The sequence below is a fragment of the Odontesthes bonariensis genome, chromosome 4, assembly GCF_027942865.1.
Source record: "Odontesthes bonariensis isolate fOdoBon6 chromosome 4, fOdoBon6.hap1, whole genome shotgun sequence".
Taxonomy (NCBI): domain Eukaryota; kingdom Metazoa; phylum Chordata; class Actinopteri; order Atheriniformes; family Atherinopsidae; genus Odontesthes; species Odontesthes bonariensis.
Genome location: NC_134509.1, coordinates 26,440,696 through 26,457,676, shown reverse-complemented (window position 1 = coordinate 26,457,676; position 16,981 = coordinate 26,440,696). Strand labels below are relative to the sequence as shown.

At 40.4% G+C, this 16,981-nt stretch overlaps 1 protein-coding gene across 2 annotated transcripts; it reads left to right on the top strand.

Moving 5' to 3' along the window:
* Positions 1-14,428: 14,428 nt before the first annotated feature.
* On the top strand, positions 14,429-16,315 carry LOC142378825 (transcription factor JunB-like). 2 transcript variants are annotated; one of them, XM_075463738.1, is made up of 2 exons: positions 14,434-14,792; positions 15,053-16,315. In XM_075463738.1, exon 2 carries the CDS (start codon positions 15,091-15,093, stop codon positions 15,982-15,984), a length of 894 nt encoding a protein of 297 aa, XP_075319853.1. In that variant the 5' UTR covers positions 14,434-14,792; positions 15,053-15,090; the 3' UTR covers positions 15,985-16,315. The 2 variants fall into 2 exon arrangements, with proteins under 2 accessions (XP_075319852.1, XP_075319853.1); XM_075463737.1 differs by having other exon boundaries at positions 14,429-16,315.
* Positions 16,316-16,981: the final 666 nt, after the last annotated feature.

Sequence of the window (16,981 nt, the reverse complement as noted above, 5' to 3'; positions counted from 1 at the left end):
TAGAAATCTCCTTCCTCCAGCTAATTAGACAATGAATCCCTGTGTAGAAGATACAAATATGGGGCTGTCATGAAAGAAACCTTTAACAGAAATGCACTACTTTGAAAGTGGGTAACCACAAAAATGCACAATTTGTGGCTCAAGACAGTTTCCAGCTAATCAATCATAATTATTTTGGTTGTTATTAGAAAGGTTTCTTTTTAACTCAGAAGAGTGGGACAAAATAATTGGGGAAAGAAAAGAAGGTGTAAACAGATAAATAAAGAGTAAAACCAGTGTAGCAAACTGGTCGAGTACTATGACCGACCGTCTTACATGTAGATTCGCCAATAGATATGCGACAGGCTAAGTAGGTTAACTTAAGTGCACTTCTCCGTCTTATCATGCTTTGTTTTGACAGGATTAAACAAATGTCTGTGAGCCTCAAAAGAACAGTGCTGCCTCTCTAATGTTTATCAGTGATAACGAGAACTGGGCGATGTGAAGGATTACAAAGAATTTGTAGTAACAGCGATGAGGTGTTCTTTGCAAACCACAGAGCTGTAGGAAGAGCTCTCTTTTCATTCCCATGACTGTTGTTGCGCTCTACAAGCCCAAAAAGATGGAGCTAGAAGGATGCAAACAAGCAATATGATTACAAAAACAGAAATAATGGTTTTCTAAATATAATTTTTACAGGTGATTCAAATAACCCACTGCAGCGTCTGACCTGAACATTTTCAGTGAGCTGTTTGTGTGTGTAATGTGTATATGTTCAGTTAACACAACTGAGACACAGTGTTCAATATATTGTGCTAAAATGGGTATGTAATGTATGCAATTTGGCAATTAGCATAGCTGTCCCTCCTCTGTCTGTGGCAGACCAACGCGACCACCCATAGAGTTACCTATGGACATACATTTCACTAAAAAGGTCGAGAGGCTGTTGCAGGATGGTGACTAAGTCATCAGGAAATTCACACAGACACACGTCAGTAGGAGAGCTTGTAAACAGCAGATACAGTAAATGATGGAACAGACACGCAGTGATATCAGCTCATTCAAGGACTAAAAAGTCTCCCTTTGCAGTTTTACAGGTTGGTGTAAATTATTGCACAGCCCACTTATAGCTTTCAGTGGAGGCAGTAAAAGTGCAGATATAAAAAGCTGTCACCCCTGACCACTTTTGCACTCACTTGCTTGCCTTTCTTAGAATGAGAACAACTATCCTTTGACAGGAAAGTTCCTGTCTGTGTGTGTGCATGTGTGTGTGTGTGTGTGTGTGAGAAAACCCAGACTGGTGAACCACTTCTGGTAAATAAAATAGAAGTGGGCTTTGCTTGCTGGTGTCTTCTCTGCAGTGAGACAATAAATAATGAGGCTGGGTGAAGATTCTGATAACATTTTGAAGGGCTTGGAATGAGTAATGAAGCTATGAAGTTAGCATGTATTATGACTGCGAACCCTCTCACTGAGAGAAATTTGATTATGAGACTGATAGATGAATAGATGGATGGCTATTCTTCCTAAAACGGTCATTATGATGTTAATTTCCTCGCATTTTGTTTCTTTTATGCTTTTAAAGTAGAAGGAAAAATCTTAGAAACTGTAAACTGGGGCAGCGTGGGCATCAAAAGTCTTTCATGTACAGATGTTATCAGAATGCTCATCACTGATGAGCACTGTGTAATAAACCTGCTGCTTTAAATGAATGAATTAGTGGGTGGGAAACCAATTTTGAAAAACCATATTGAAATATGGAAAGATTTCATTACAAATAAAAATCATACACAAAACTCAGACTTTGATGTTAGCGAAAGTAGCTGTTTCATTGCATCCACTTCTATTCATGTCGCTTTATTTCCAGGAAGCAATGGATTCTAGAAGTGCTGAGTCTTGATGATCATCAGCGACAGTGAGAACATCAGAGTGCGCCTTCTGCGCCCACACAGTTTCAGCCAGATTTATACTACTGATGTTGCCCGTAACCACATAATTAGAAACACTATCCTTTCTTTGTATCTACTCAGCATCTCTTCGTAAACATTTCTCATAATCTAGGAAATAACTGAGTTGCTGGCAGGGATACAGTAAACACACATGCAGACAGCAAAACAAGGATTCCATATATTCAAACACACAAGCAATTCAAATGATTTGCCAGACTGGTTGAGTAGGCTATATTATCCAGCTGGTGGGCTGGTGTTGTTTTCACCTTGAGAGTCTAATAGCGTGTATTTGTCTGGGACATCATGGCAAAAAACACCTACAGTGGCGGATACAACCACAAAGAAGGTTTTTAGTGTTCATATGACTGTCTGGAGTTCTGTTACATTTTTACATTTCTAAAAAATCGTATAAATGTAAAATGACAACGTTTCTCAATCAGAAAGAGCAAAGAAAAAAAAAAAAAAAGAAAAAAAAAAAAAAGAGCAAATTGTCTCTCCCACGCATCGAATGACGTTTGGCTAGAAATATGTTGGGTTTTGAATGATTATTTTGCAGGAAACCATATTCTAGAGCAGTCTGTGTACCTTAAAATTATTAACTATATGACTCGTTTGGAAGTACAATGACTTTTGTTTTGCACATTCCCCAGGAGCTCAGGTACAGCAGTTCATGACTTTGTTTGCCCGCCCTGCACCACACCGTTTTGGTTTTCAGTAGCTTGACAGTTTTTAGGGCATTTGATGGGATCTTTCTGGCCTCTTCACAAAATAACACTTAACACTTATGGCTGCACATTTTCAGGGCTCACACTGACATTAGTTTTTATGACTGTGGTGTTAATTATTACAACTATAGGGGAAGCCAAAGAGCAAAAAACTTCCGAAATTGTTTAGTGTTACTTTAATTTAAAGTAACTTACTTTAACTTAAAGGGGAAGTTCGTTTTTTTAAACCTGGACCTTATTTCTGGCATAAAATACATTTATCTACTCACCGATAACAGTTCTTCGGCATCCTTCGGACGATATTTAGATTACTTGAGATCTGCGTATATCCATATAACGGGAGAGAACAGGGCATTGACAATACAGCCTCTAAATAAGGCATTATCTGTCTTTATTTCACCAATACTTTAAGACGAATGAATGAATGAATGAATGAATGCGTACTATTGCACTGTCAGCTCAGAGCTGCCATGTTGTTGTTATTGGGGGCTATCGGGGGCTTATAGGGGACTTTCTACAGCTAATTTTGACAGATGTTATTAAAGATATACGATCAAGCTTCCTCTGTAGATGAAATGGCATATCATCACTACTTTTCTTATTGCGACACAAACTTAAAACTTTCGGATATCTGTTTTCCTTGGTTTTAAACTCTGACTACACTAACCGGACATTTTCATTTAACTTTCTATTTTCTATATCAGTAACATTATCAAACATTGTCGATACTGTCTCTACATTGAAACATAAACATAGCTACCGTTTCTTATTTAAATTACCTGCTGGGAAATTGTGTAGGCTGAAGGGAGGCCTTAACCTCAAACCAATACCACATCTTGTCATTTGACGTCTCGAGAATAAACAAGTCAAGTCATTTACCAGCTACTGTGATTAATATTACAATTTACCTTCGTGCGAATGCACTCTCTTTCTCACAAGTCAGTTTTATACACCTCTCTCTCTCTCTCTCTCTCTCTCTCTCTATATATATATATATATATGTATATACAGCTTCCTCTTTAACTTTTCAGGAATGATGACATGATTAGAAGAATGCTAAGTGGATATGCTAAACAGGAAGAGGTATCCATACGAGGTCACAATGAAATAAATTCACGGAAGCCTGATAAAAAGAACCAGCACAAAATATGACTATGCCACACTTCATTGACATTTAATAATGGGGGAAAAAAAATTATTTTATGATAGAGTAGAAGTATAATACATATACAACAACATAGTACAAATAGGGTTTCCATTTCTCATGTCGAGTAAAGCCCACTTCTCTGCAATATGTGAAAGAATTTCCTGACACAAGCACGTATGCAAACCTCTAAAGAAAGGTAATTTGAGCAATGTACTTATTTTCTTTGAAGTTGAAATTGAAGGATGATGCTTCTTTTACATGTGCCATATAGCTCTGCAAATGAATAGCCCAACACAGTACAACTTCTCTTTTTGCAATGAATTAAAAAGACGAATGAATATCTTTAAAAAAAATTTTTTTTTTAGAAAAAAATTATTTGATGTACTTTAGACAGTGAGTCAGGCTGTTTCCAATCTTTACTGGAAGCTAAGCTAACTATTTCCTGCCTCGTGATTGATATTTTGCGGTGAGATAAGAAACTGGTGTCAATTAGGTCTCACAGCTCCTGCGAAAAAGCCTTCTGTCAAAAACGTCAAACTATTCTTTTAATGGTTAAAGCTGCAGTCGGCAAGTTTTCAAAATTCCGAGTCTAAAGTCGGAAAATTCGAACTGACACAACTTTCAGGTCCCTCCCCCAACCTCTACCAAGCTCCGAATCCCCCCCCAAACCCCTCCCCCTCTGTGGACGAGGTTGTGCACGTGAGTTCACACCAGTGTGAGCGCACACAAGCTGGGGCAGACTCACGCTCAGCAGCGTGTGCACAAGCTGTGATTGACAGGTAGGATTCCTCCACCCTAACTTGATTGGTTAAAAACAGCCGGGAGCGCTCGGTTTTTGCAAGCATGATTACAGGCTTCAGAGGGAGCTACAGATTTCGTTATTTTTCCTAAACAGCCTATTTAATATTCTACTTCCAGAATCCCATGACAGTTCAAGCTAATATGACTAAAAAAAAGTTGCCGACTGCCGCTTTAAATTAATTCATTGGTTAAATGAATCGGAAACTTTAAATATTTAATTTAGTTCATAGTGATGTAGAAAAACAAAATGAGTATAAGATTTAAACTGTGATTTTTAAACTGTGGAAATTAAGAAAACCTCATTTACAACAACAATAGCAAGTGCAGGCTCAAAAATCACATTAGTGGTTGTCCTACTTGGAAGGCTGCTGGTTTGATCCCATCTTCCACTAAGTTTTCATGGGCAATATACTGAGCCCCAAACCGTGTTCCTCACCTGTGAGTCGCTCTGGATGAAAGCCTCAGTGAAATCATTGTGATACTGTTTTCTCTACACAATACGTTTAAAGTGATACTCCGGAGTAGATTCAACCTGGGGTCATTTGAACCGTGATATCCAGCCAAGTAGCCCACCCTCAGTTTTTTCGATATTGGCTGAACATCAGCTGAGTTACCCGAATAGCTTCGTACAAGGGTTAATGGATCCTGGTCCGTATCTCCAAAATTACCACACTAAAATTACATGCCATGACACCAAACTTCTACAGTAGTAAAAATATGGTCTGTACTCACCAAACGATGCATTTGGAAGTTTGAAAATAGTCCAGGAGTTTATTATTATCAACACAAGCCTGATAGCTTCTCTGCAGCTAAAGCTGCGTCGACGTCACTTCAGGGAGCTGGGAGCTTCAAAGTAAGATGAGGGTTGATCTACTACTGTAGACAACAAAGCAAGGCTGCTCAATTTCTCCATTGATAAAATAATTTCACAACTCTACAACATAAAAAATTCATAAAAAAAACATGTAGAATATAGCATATACTTTGTTGTCTACAGTAGTAGATCAACCCTCATCTTACTTTGAAGCTCCCAGCTCCCTGAAGTGACGTCGACGCAGCTTTAGCTGCAGAGAAGCTATCAGGCTTGTGTTGATAATAATAAACTCCTGGACTATTTTCAAACTTCCAAATGCATCGCTTTGTGAGTACAGACCATATTTGTACTACTGTAGAAGTTTGGTGTCATGGCATGTGATTTTAGTGTGGTAATTTTGGAGATACGGACCAGGATCCATTAACCCTTGTACGAAGCTATTTGGGATTACTCAGTAACTCAGCTGATGTTCAGCCAATATCGAAAAAACTGCGGGTGGGCTACTTGGCTGGATACCACGGTTCAAATGACCCCAGGTTGAATCTACTCCGGAGTATCACTTTAATGAAACAGAACACAAAATGCATAGTTGACAAATGAAAGGGAAAACTGAGTTTGTTATATACTGGCAGAGTGAAAGGTAGAGAAATAGTCCTTATTTAATGGAGATTTTTCTTTTTGCAGCCATTGTAAGTGCTACTTGTTTAATTTAAAGGCACAATGCAGATTAATTCATCTCGTCTTCTGACACAAATCCAAACTGTTCTTCCACCAAACCAAGAGCCCAGCTGAAAGTATAACCGAGTTGTGAGGTATTGTTGTTTGACTCTTTGTCTTTGTGTCTGCAACAGTGCGCAAAACTTACTAAACTGAGAAGAAACCATCAAAGAGAATCAGGATAATTTTCTTTAAAACTGAGATAATCAGTACTTGCCTTGGCAGAGGATGGACTCACTTTCAGTGCACCTGTTTTAACTATGTTGAGTTTTAATTATGTTGATATCATCCTATAGCACAAAGAAGATGGCCCTGAGTGCCAAAAAATTAACATTAAGTTGGTACTTCCGATATAGGTTTCAATTTTTGTGGTAATCTGGCAAAAATAGATAAACGTTGTCCACAGCCATGATGTCAGTACAGAGATACAGGCAAGGAAAGCAGGAAGATGAGTTGTATTTTGACTGTGACCATTTAGGTAATCACAGGGGCAACTCCCTGCACTGTGTAAGGCAGTAATTTTTTTACATGAACTGTTGAACAAGAACGGATGACAATCACGTATCTGTTGTGTCTCAACCCAAGCTGCATGCTCATATTCACGTCTCCTGATGTCTTCTTCGCTCTTTCTTTAGAAAATAACCATCTATGAATATTCTTACAAACAGGAGGATACTCCTCTTTAAACTAATTAACAGTCATACAGTTTAACCCAAACCCTACGAAAGTTTACAGCTTTGATTAATTCATTTGATGTGCTGTGAAATAGAGGCTACTAGTGCTTATCCGTTGGAGGATGGGATCCCAGGGAAAACGTGGGACAGATCTGAACACATTTTTATAATGCATCTGTTGCATGATTCCTGACCCAAACCTTCTCAAGCCTCCTGTTACCACAGTGACACCAATGTTGGCCCATTACTGCATCTTACTGAGGAAATGAAAATGTGGTGCACCCACATCCTCCACAACTTGTCCTCCTGCCACTTCACATTCACTTCTCCTATTTTCACACAAAGAGGAACTCCTGGCCAGAGTCTGAGGAATTGAACGTCCGTAACACGCACCACCTCTCCTCTCTGATTCAACTCCTCTGAAAGAGGGTGTCATCTGTGTGGTATAATGGTCAACTGAAGTGGAAACCAAAAAAAACAAAGGCCAAGAAGGCACAATGCTGCCTAATAATCTATGTTTTGTTTAATTTAAGTATCAGAAGGCTAAAGGCTCATACTCTCACCTCACCTTCCTTTGTTGTTTCATGGGAACTGTGTGATGTGTCTTGTTTTGGTGTGTTTGCAAGGAAATCAGAATTTCTCCTCAATTTCTTTTCTGTTAGGTTTAAATACAGAGCATAGAAATTATAATGACCCTTATTTGATCTTTTGTTTGAGTTAGCTTTGGCCTTTTTTTTAGTGGGGCCATAGGAACTAAATTTCTTCTCTTTTATCCAAAAGCATTCACCTTTTTATGACTACATGAACATAAATATAGAAGCATTTCTTTTAATGGTTCAGTTCAAGGCATTAGAGGAACAAATCGAGAGAGATTAGTATATTCATTTTTTCTAAAATAAGGAAGAAGAGGGGCAGCATGCTGATTTGCTAAGGCCGTGTAACTGTCACAATAGTCAGCAGCAATGGACTTTCCTAAACAACTGATTTCCAAAGAGCAGGAAAAGTCTATGATAAGATCGTAAAATGTGCAAAGTGTCACTTCCATGGGGTTTTCCCCATGTTTTTAGTTTTATGTTTTATCATGTTTATGTCTTGGTTTTTAAGTTCATGTTTAGTATTAGTTTTGCCATTGTCTTCCCCACAGTTTCTGTTTGCTCATCCACCTTCCACCTTTCTCCATCCACCTTCACCTGTAGTTTTCTCCGCACTCACTCACCAATCACCCTCCTCAGTATTTAGTTTCCAGGTTTCCCCATGCACTTTGTCAGATCCTTGCACCTTACTCCGTCTTGACCCCTTCACGCCACGCCACGCCACGCCACGCCACGCCACGCCACGCCACACCACGTCCTTTTGTTATGTCAAGTCAAGTCTTTTGTTTTTTCTCACAGTTTAGTTTTTGGTATCCGGCTCAGCCGCTTTGTTTTGACCTTGTTTTAAATTAATAAATAGAGTTTGTTTTTTTGAAAGTCTGCATCCGTGTCCTTTTACGCCGTGCACCCACCCTTATTGACACAAAGATATGCTTGCGAAAAAGGGTGAAGAATTTCCCTCCAACTCTGTAGCTCTGAGGTAGATAAATCCTTCAATGGGCTGTTTTGCAGGGAGTAGCATGGGAAACATTTAACTGTTAGAGGGAAGAATGGATTCAATTAAATACCAGCAAATACTGTGAAAGAACTGAACATCACACTGAAAACAAACCTGTAAATCTTTCAAAAAGTATGGAAAACTCCAAAGAGTAAAACATGACAATATAGTATTTTTCTACCAACAAAGTGATTCCTAAAAATCTATTTGTTGAAAACGTATATATCTCAGTGTGTAAAAATTGAAGAAACTGAAGTGGAAGACAAAAGAAAAAGTGGCAGGTCTAAAAAAAAATGTATCTGAAAGTGATGTCCTTACGAAAGAGGACAAAATCCAGCAAAGACCTGACACAGGATCTGAGAGATGCATCTGGACCTTCAGCTGATCCATCTCCTGTTGGCCCAAGCCTCATCAGAAATGGGCTCCATGGAAGGGTGGCTGTTAAGAAGCCATTCTTAAGGAAGGGAAACGAGGAGAAAAAGCGGACTGAAGTGGACTGAAAATCAGTGGCAACAGGTCTGATGGAGGGATGAATCCTCCCCAGAGCCCGGACCTCAACATTACTGAAGCAGTGTGGGATCATCTTGGCAGAGAACGGAACAAAAGGCAGCCGACATCCAAAGAAGAGCTTTGGGATGTCCTTCAAGAAGCCTGGAGAACTATTCCTGAAGACTCCTTAAAGAAATGACAGAAAACTTGTCTCAGAGGGTTCAGGCAGTGTTGAAAAATAAAAGTGCTCAGACCAAATATTGTCTTTAAAGCATGATAGAACTCTACAAACTCTGTTTTGCTTCATATACTCTATGTTTGCACGTGTGTCTGTAAATCACTGCACCTATTTCCCTTTTTCCTGGTAATACATAGTGAAATGAGGGGTGGCTCAAGACTTATGTTCAATACTGTATATCTCTTCTGTAGGCCACGAATGTCTTGTTTCAGTAGCCCACTTCTCATCAGCATGTCCTCGGCCCCCAACATCTGAAGCAGACCTTGTTATTCCAGGTGGCGTCTGAACTGGCATGGCTTCTGTTTTACATCTTTCGCTCATGTAAATTCTGTGGTAGGTGGCTAGAGGCTTGCCCCGACTGGGATTCGAGCCACTGGGCCAACCAATGCCCAACTGCAAAAGATATATCTATATATACATATACAGTATTTAGCAAGGCTGTTATCGATAAAATTCCCAATACTTTAGTTAACGCCATCATCCTAATGCTTTTATTCGCCACTCGAGTTAATGTTTTCATCTTTTTCAGGCAAAAAAGCCAACAATGAGCCAGCTCAATTAATAAGCCAAATAAGCATGTTAAATCAGATTAGATTTAATTGCCCCACTTCCAGCTGTTTTCTGTATTTTACAGACTGACAAAGTGACAGGGAGTTAAAGCATCTGTGTAGATTGAGGGGAAGTGGGAAGGACAGCTCCATATGCGTTACGTCAGCCTGAGGGGACAGCTTGGTCCAACTGTCTTTTCCTGCCATACTCATTTGGCCTCAGCAGTCATCATGTCTTGTGCTAAAGGTCTCTCGTCGCTAAGAGGCTCCTTGGCACTGTCTGCGAGCTACAGACAAAGAATATACTGATTAAACATGCCTTCATTAAAACGATTACGTGCACAATGCAGTTCAATTTCCCACAGGCAGGCAACTAACGATGAAAGGGGGAAGAGGAGTAAAAAAGGCTGTTGGTGCACGCAGGGGTTTGGTTCAGAGAAGAGGGAAACCGATGGTGGCTTGTTTATTGTTAATTTAAAGAACACAGTCTTTGAGGACTAAGAGTCTTTTTACTTAATATGTTGTGGTTGTGTGAAGTGATGCACTGTCCTCTCCTCAAGGGGACAGTCATCTTTTTGCCCTAACGAACACCCCTACCTGACTCACCAAACCTACAGGCCGCTTCCAGGTCATCAAGCTTCCAGAATGGAAGACCTTGCCAAAGACACAGGAAAGATGTTACTTCTGGTTCATTTAATAAAGTTGGCAAGTGTTTTAGTGCTTGGGATGTAGAGGAGGGAGTTAAAGTTGTCATGAAGGCCAGATGAACATCAGAGGCTCGAAGGCATTCTTCAGTTTTGTCCTTTTCTGACAAAAGTTTTGTTTTTGACGTCAAAGAGAATAATTGCTAAAGATGGAAAGACAAGACAACATCAGGCTGGGTTTTCTTCTCTAATTAAAAAAAATCTAACACACAACTTGTTTTCTTTTTGTGTTAACAAGCGTTCTCCTAACCTAATTTTTGCCTGAACTTATTCTAATTTCACGTTAACTTATCTTGACTTAAAAACCACGTTTCTGGTTCACTTAAAACTCTTTGTCACCTTTTTTCTGGCTACTTAAAGCTTCTCAATTCTTAGAAATAAATGCTTGGAATGCATGATTCATTCATTCAGCTAAGACAGGAATGCATCATGCCATTATAGACTTTCTTATAAATGATACACACGTACCATCCAAATGTGACCATTTCAACTATTTCCTCTTCTGTGCTGCCTCACAGTCTCATTTGGGCTCAGCCAGCAGCCATCATGTGCTGCTGTGATGTGCTAAGAGCTAATAACAAACAGAAAAAAGCTGTTTATAACCCTCAGCCACAGGCGCCGTCCGCGCCGATGTGGCTGATTGCACCTATGCTCCTCTGCTGCTTTCATTCTTTTCTCTTTCTGCTGCTGCCTTTGTTCTCCATTGTTTTATCTGTCAATGTGAATCATACGCATTATGAAAGAAAGTGACAGAATTGTTTGTATTAGGTGTTTGTTCTGTGATTCTTTGAATTTCTGCCCATCGCTCTGCATAATCATGTGCATGTGAGCAAGAAACGATTCAGAGCCTCAGTTCTAATTAAGGAATTAGATAAGAAGTCACATGCATGTAAAGCCACAGAAAGTCTAAAAAGGATTCTGTCTCATTGTCAGACTGATAAATGAAAAACAGACAATAGACATCAGATAACAGAATTAAACATCACTCAGAATTATTGTCAGAAGTGACTTATGAGACCTTTGAGAAGTGGATGAGGTCACTCTGAAACTGGAACTGACCACTGACCGATACTTCTGTCTGTTTCCCTGAAACTACTTCTGTTTTTCTGTTTCCCCTGATGTTTGTGCTTACTGAATTTAGACCTGACCAGCCCATCAGACCACAGTTTCACTGGAAGGATCTTAGTTCAATCTGACCACTGCGTGACAGCTTGGATTGCATGACAAACCTTTGACTCCCACGATCAGATGAGGGATGGAAAGTGCGACTGATGTTGCATCAGATGTTCTAAATGAAAAAACAAAAAGAAGCTTTTCATGGAAAGAGAGGTTCAACTGAGTCCTGGGTTGTTGGTTTTTTTCAATCAGGGCTTTTCATGCAGTGAAAGAGCCCAAATGGGTGTCAGATAAAACTGCAAGACAACTAACCACAACCATTTGGACACATAAAGATCAGCGAGAAAAAATACTCAGCTTCTGACAACTTTGTGTGTGGCTCTAGGTGTTCTGAGGTGAATCTGAAAAATAACCCTGATGACCTCACAATGATGTCATCAGGATTATCTCACCATTAGTGCAACACTTATCTGGAATTTCTTTTAATTTGGGACTTAAAGAAAGACGCTGTTAAACTGTATTATGAGAAATGTTTTCTGGTGTGCTTCTGGTGTTTCACCAACAAACGTGCATAAAGGTCATGATATCTCAGCTTCTGCTTGTTTGACTTTCACCTCTCTTTTTCTTTTATACTGACACGTGTGAATTCCCAGAGTTTCTATGAATACATTCAAGAGAAAAACAGAACAGCTGACAAGGAAGCATAAAATTTCTGGCAAATTCCAAACAACAATCACAACCAGGGTCCAAAAATTCAGTTATTACCTCATTATCTTCTGCATCTTCCGTACTGGGATCATTTAATTGTAAATGCTCGCTTGACTAGAGTGGTGGTTCCCAAACTGTGTGCCGCGGCACACTCGTGTGCCGTGAGGCAAGTCCAGGTGTGCCATGGGATTTTGTGACAACCATACGTTATTATTGCAATATACAACTACACAAAAATAATTATTTTTTAAATTTACTATATCAGTACTTTGTATGCACTCATTTCATAATACAGAGGAAAACTCTATTCCTAAAAACAATTATTTAAAAAAGAAAATCCTCAGAGAACCCCTTATTTCGCTGTTAACGCAGTTGCGCAGGTGGGAATTATAAGATGTGACACATCAAAGGCTGAAGGACAACATTAAAACAGAGAAACATGCAAGAAGGAAAATGGAGCGCTTTCTTGTGCGGAGCAAACCACCATCAAATTTAGCAGACTGCTTATGGCTTCAGTTGGACCGGGGATGTCAACAATCTTCAGCCCGAGTGCGTCTTGTCCGGAGAAGTTAGCTAATGCCAACTTAACTCCTAGTTAGCTAATACTAACTTAACTCCTAGTTAGCTAATGCCAACTTAACTCCTAGTTAGCTAATGCCAACTTAACTCCTAGTTAGCTAATGCTAACTTAACTCCTAGTTAGCTAATGCTTCTGCATCAGACTACCCAAGCATCTCCAACCATGCGATTGAGCAACTTCTTCTTTTCCACACTACCTACCTGTGGGAGTTGGCGTTCTCTACTCTGGTTCACATGAAGAACAACAGGCAAAATAGGCAAAATATTTACAATAGCACATGTTTCAATGCTGATTGCTGAAATGTTACATTTCTAATTTGTAGTTTAGGACCATGGACAATGCAACTTCTTTGTTGCTGCTTTGATGAAGCCTAATTTGATAAAGTTTCAAATTCATTTTTGAAATATTTCGTTAATAAATATTTCATGGGTAATATAGTTGTCTTTGTCACATTTTATTTGGCATTAGTAAATAATTATGCACATTTTACACGATATGAGTGATAACACGTGTTATATTTTGAAAAATAGGTGTGCCTTGAGATTTTTACTTGTCCTTTGGTGTATGGAACTTGGGCACAAAAAGTTTGGGAACCACTGGACTAGAGGAATATTCTAACATTAAGAAACGCACAAAATGATCTGAGGTTGTTACAATCGACCAACATGTCCAGATAAAGCTTTTTATGGTACCAAATTGCTGTTTGTCCACATTCAATTTTAGATTTAAGAATTTAACTGAGTAAATGAGAAATTTCGCAAAAATTTTAACTGATTATGTCAAAAATACACATGAACGCATGTAAATTTGACCTGAGGATTGGTGTGACCATAAGACTGGAAAGTTAAAGATGTGAATGTGTGTTGGCGTAAGGCCCTCTGGGAAGTGATTCGGTGATTCAGAGGTCATTATCATACGGAGATGTCTTCTTCTTCTTCTTTTTTCTTTTCATTTATCAAACAGGTGTTCAGTTCTGGGGACATGCCTTCAGTCCCAAATACCTTAGCTGCTCCGTCATCCGTTAGAGCTTCCAAGATGAACACACTTATAGGCTTACTTTATAACAAACACAAAAAACTGCTGGTAAAACTTAGATAATAAAGCTCAACTGGATTTTATTTCTTTACTTTGTCAGTAAAAGGCGATTAAAACCTCATTTCAATCAACCTGCCTGATTTTTAACTTGCACTTATTGGCAGGAACACAATGTTCAGTCTGATATCCTGAGCGTTTGCCAAGCCAAGCACCCTTAGGGCTACACGCGACTCTTCAGTCATCACACCCAAGAGTTACCCATCCTCTCCACGCTTGCTGGGTGGAGGAAGGCAGCAATGCACCTCCTCCGCCTCCCACATCTTCGTCAGGAGCTGGACGCGCGCCAGGATGGGATCGGCTTCCTGCTCATGACAGGGAGGAACTGGTGCGCCGGGATACCCAAATATGGACCAGCAGATATCAGTTTGGATCGCATGACTCACCACCACACTATATATCCCAAGACTGGTGGGATTGATGATATGGATGATCATCCAAGTGATTGTTTAGGTGTTATGTTGAAATAAAACTGGATTGGGTTCTCTCTATATATTTTTTTATCTTTTTTTTTCTGGATGACGTCTGAGTTGTATGGGACAGAGAGATTAGTTAAGAGGTACTCGTTATGAGTTAACCTACTGGTTAAGAGGGGAAAACGTATACCGTGTGGACTATGTCGTCTACATATCTTGGCTTGAGTTTCCTCTACGCCGAATAAGCCTTGTCTTGTTTACAGTTCGTGTTACTGGCAAAAACGTCATCAAGCCCGGCAACCCATAGGCGGAGACACTGAGAAAACAACCAATCAGCAGGTATCTTGGAGCATAGATATAAAGAGAGCTGAAGCATTTCACCGCTTGTCATTAATAAGGAAACTAAGGGGAAGCACACACTCAGAGAGGAAGAAATTCTGCTACTCACGAGTGGAATGAAACATCTGAATTAGTCACTGGACTCCGCTTTGAACCCAACTAAAAGGTACAAATCGACGACTTGGTACAGTACAGTTCCACTATTTTGGAAGTTTTGCTGTTTTTTGATAGCTTTGAGCTTCAGTATAATAATACAACGGGACTTTGTGCTGAAGATTGACTCATTTGGGACACTGACGCCTCGGTGTCTGTGCAACATCTTTGCAGCGCACTCTTGTAGCTATTTGACTGTCTGATTTGAAATGTCCACAATAATGGAACAACCTTTTTATGACGACTCGTTTCTCTCTGCTTATGGCCATCCAGGCGCAGCGATACCCGACTACAAGCTGCTAAAGCAGAATATGAACTTGAACTTCTCCGATTCATATCGGAACTCAAACTTCAAGCCACAGCATCTGCGCGCCGAGAGTGATTTCTATTCAGCGGGCACTGCGGACGTGAGCTCGCTGAAGCTCGCCTCCCCTGAACTGGAGCGACTGATCATCCAGAACAGCAACGGGGTCATCACCACAACGCCGACACCTCCACAGTACATCTACAATCGCGGGATCACTGAGGAGGCGGAAGGATTTGCAGAAGGTTTTGTTAAAGCACTGGACGATCTACACAAGATGAACCAAATGGCTCCTCCAAACGTGTCAATCGGAACCGGTGGGGTCTCCTGCCCGGCTCCAACCTCGGTGTTCGGCCAATCCATGCAACCAGAACCGCTCGAGTACACAACTCTGAGCAGCTGCACTGGGAACCCCAGCATGACCTCTACGGCCAGCTATCCCTCCGCCACTATCAGCTACTTGCCTCATCACCAGTACCATCAGCATCCTCAGGCCATTGCGCACGGATCCCACCACTTCCAGCATTCCTTGGCCGCGGCCGGTATCCACTCGCAGCGCTTCGTGGGCCTTAAAGAGGAGCCTCAGATAGTCCCCGACATGCTGAGCAGCGACAACAGCTCTCCGCCGATGTCTCCAATCGATATGGAGAATCAGGAGAAGATCAAAGCAGAGCGCAAGCGGCTGAGGAACCGGCTCGCAGCCTCAAAGTGTCGGAGGCGCAAACTGGAGCGCATCTCCCGTCTTGAGGACAAAGTGAAAGTGTTGAAAACGGACAACGCTGGACTGTCAAACACGGCTTCTGTACTGCGGGAACAGGTGGCCCAACTCAAACAGAAAGTAATGACACATGTGAGCAGTGGCTGCCAGCTCATGTTAACGCCCAAAGTAAAGTCTTACTGAATCAATCACGCACTTTTAACAACACTGGACAAGAACTACACTGAAAAGCACAGCAGTCTTTGTACGCTGTCTACACGAGAACTGAATCACTGTGGTTTCTTTGACCAAAAGAAGAGTAACCCACACAAGACTAAAACACTTGGGGCATTTTTGAATACGTTTTTAAAAGTGTCGTCTTGGCTTTGCCTGTTTACATTTTCATTGCCATTTGTGATGCCTTTATGTAAGTTATTTGTGTTGATCAGGTTGAGTCTGATGAGCCTGTTTTCTTTCCTTTCTTACCTGTACAGTGTACATATATTTAAGTAAATTAAACTATGAAATCGAGAAACGTGGTGTCTTAACTTAGTTATTTTTAAATGTGTTCTCATTTGATTTATGCTTCTCGTAAACATAACCGCACTGTTGTCACTGACCAGCATTCAGGTTCACAGCAGAAGCTGCGAGACGTTGAAAACGTCCCAGCGTAGGATTTTTTCCCTGTTGACGTACGCACGTTAGTCCATAAATGGTAAATGTTGCCAGCAAACGTCATATCACGACAAGGTTTCCGGGAACTCCCTCCCTCCTACATTACCCGTCAGAGAAGCGGCTCTCTCCCCTTCACACCACAATGAAAAGGTTTGTCAATGAGTGGTTTGTTCTAGTTAAGGGAGTTTCCCCCAATCTGGTTTCAGTTTCCCAAAACAAGACGTGAGCAATAGATCAGAAGATGGTTGAAGAAAAAAAAAAAAAAAGATTCCATATAAATGCAGAATAGACTGAACAGCTTGTTAGAAGTTACAAGAAGTGGTGTAAACAAAAGCTGGCAGAAACAACAGGGAGGATAGCTAAATGTGTCCATAACAAGAGTGCGTGTGGAAATATCCACCCATCTCAGCTTCAATAGGAGTTTCTAAGGAAATGGTAGTCATTAGATATGAGACTACCTAAACTTTGAATACTGGTAGCAGTGAAAAATCTGTATCTGGGATGGTCATACAGGTATATTAACATA

Excerpts from the sequence above, each read along its gene's own strand:
- LOC142378825 (XM_075463737.1), top strand. The coding sequence starts at position 14,989 with ATGTCCACAATAATGGAACAACCTTTTTATGACGACTCGTTTCTCTCT.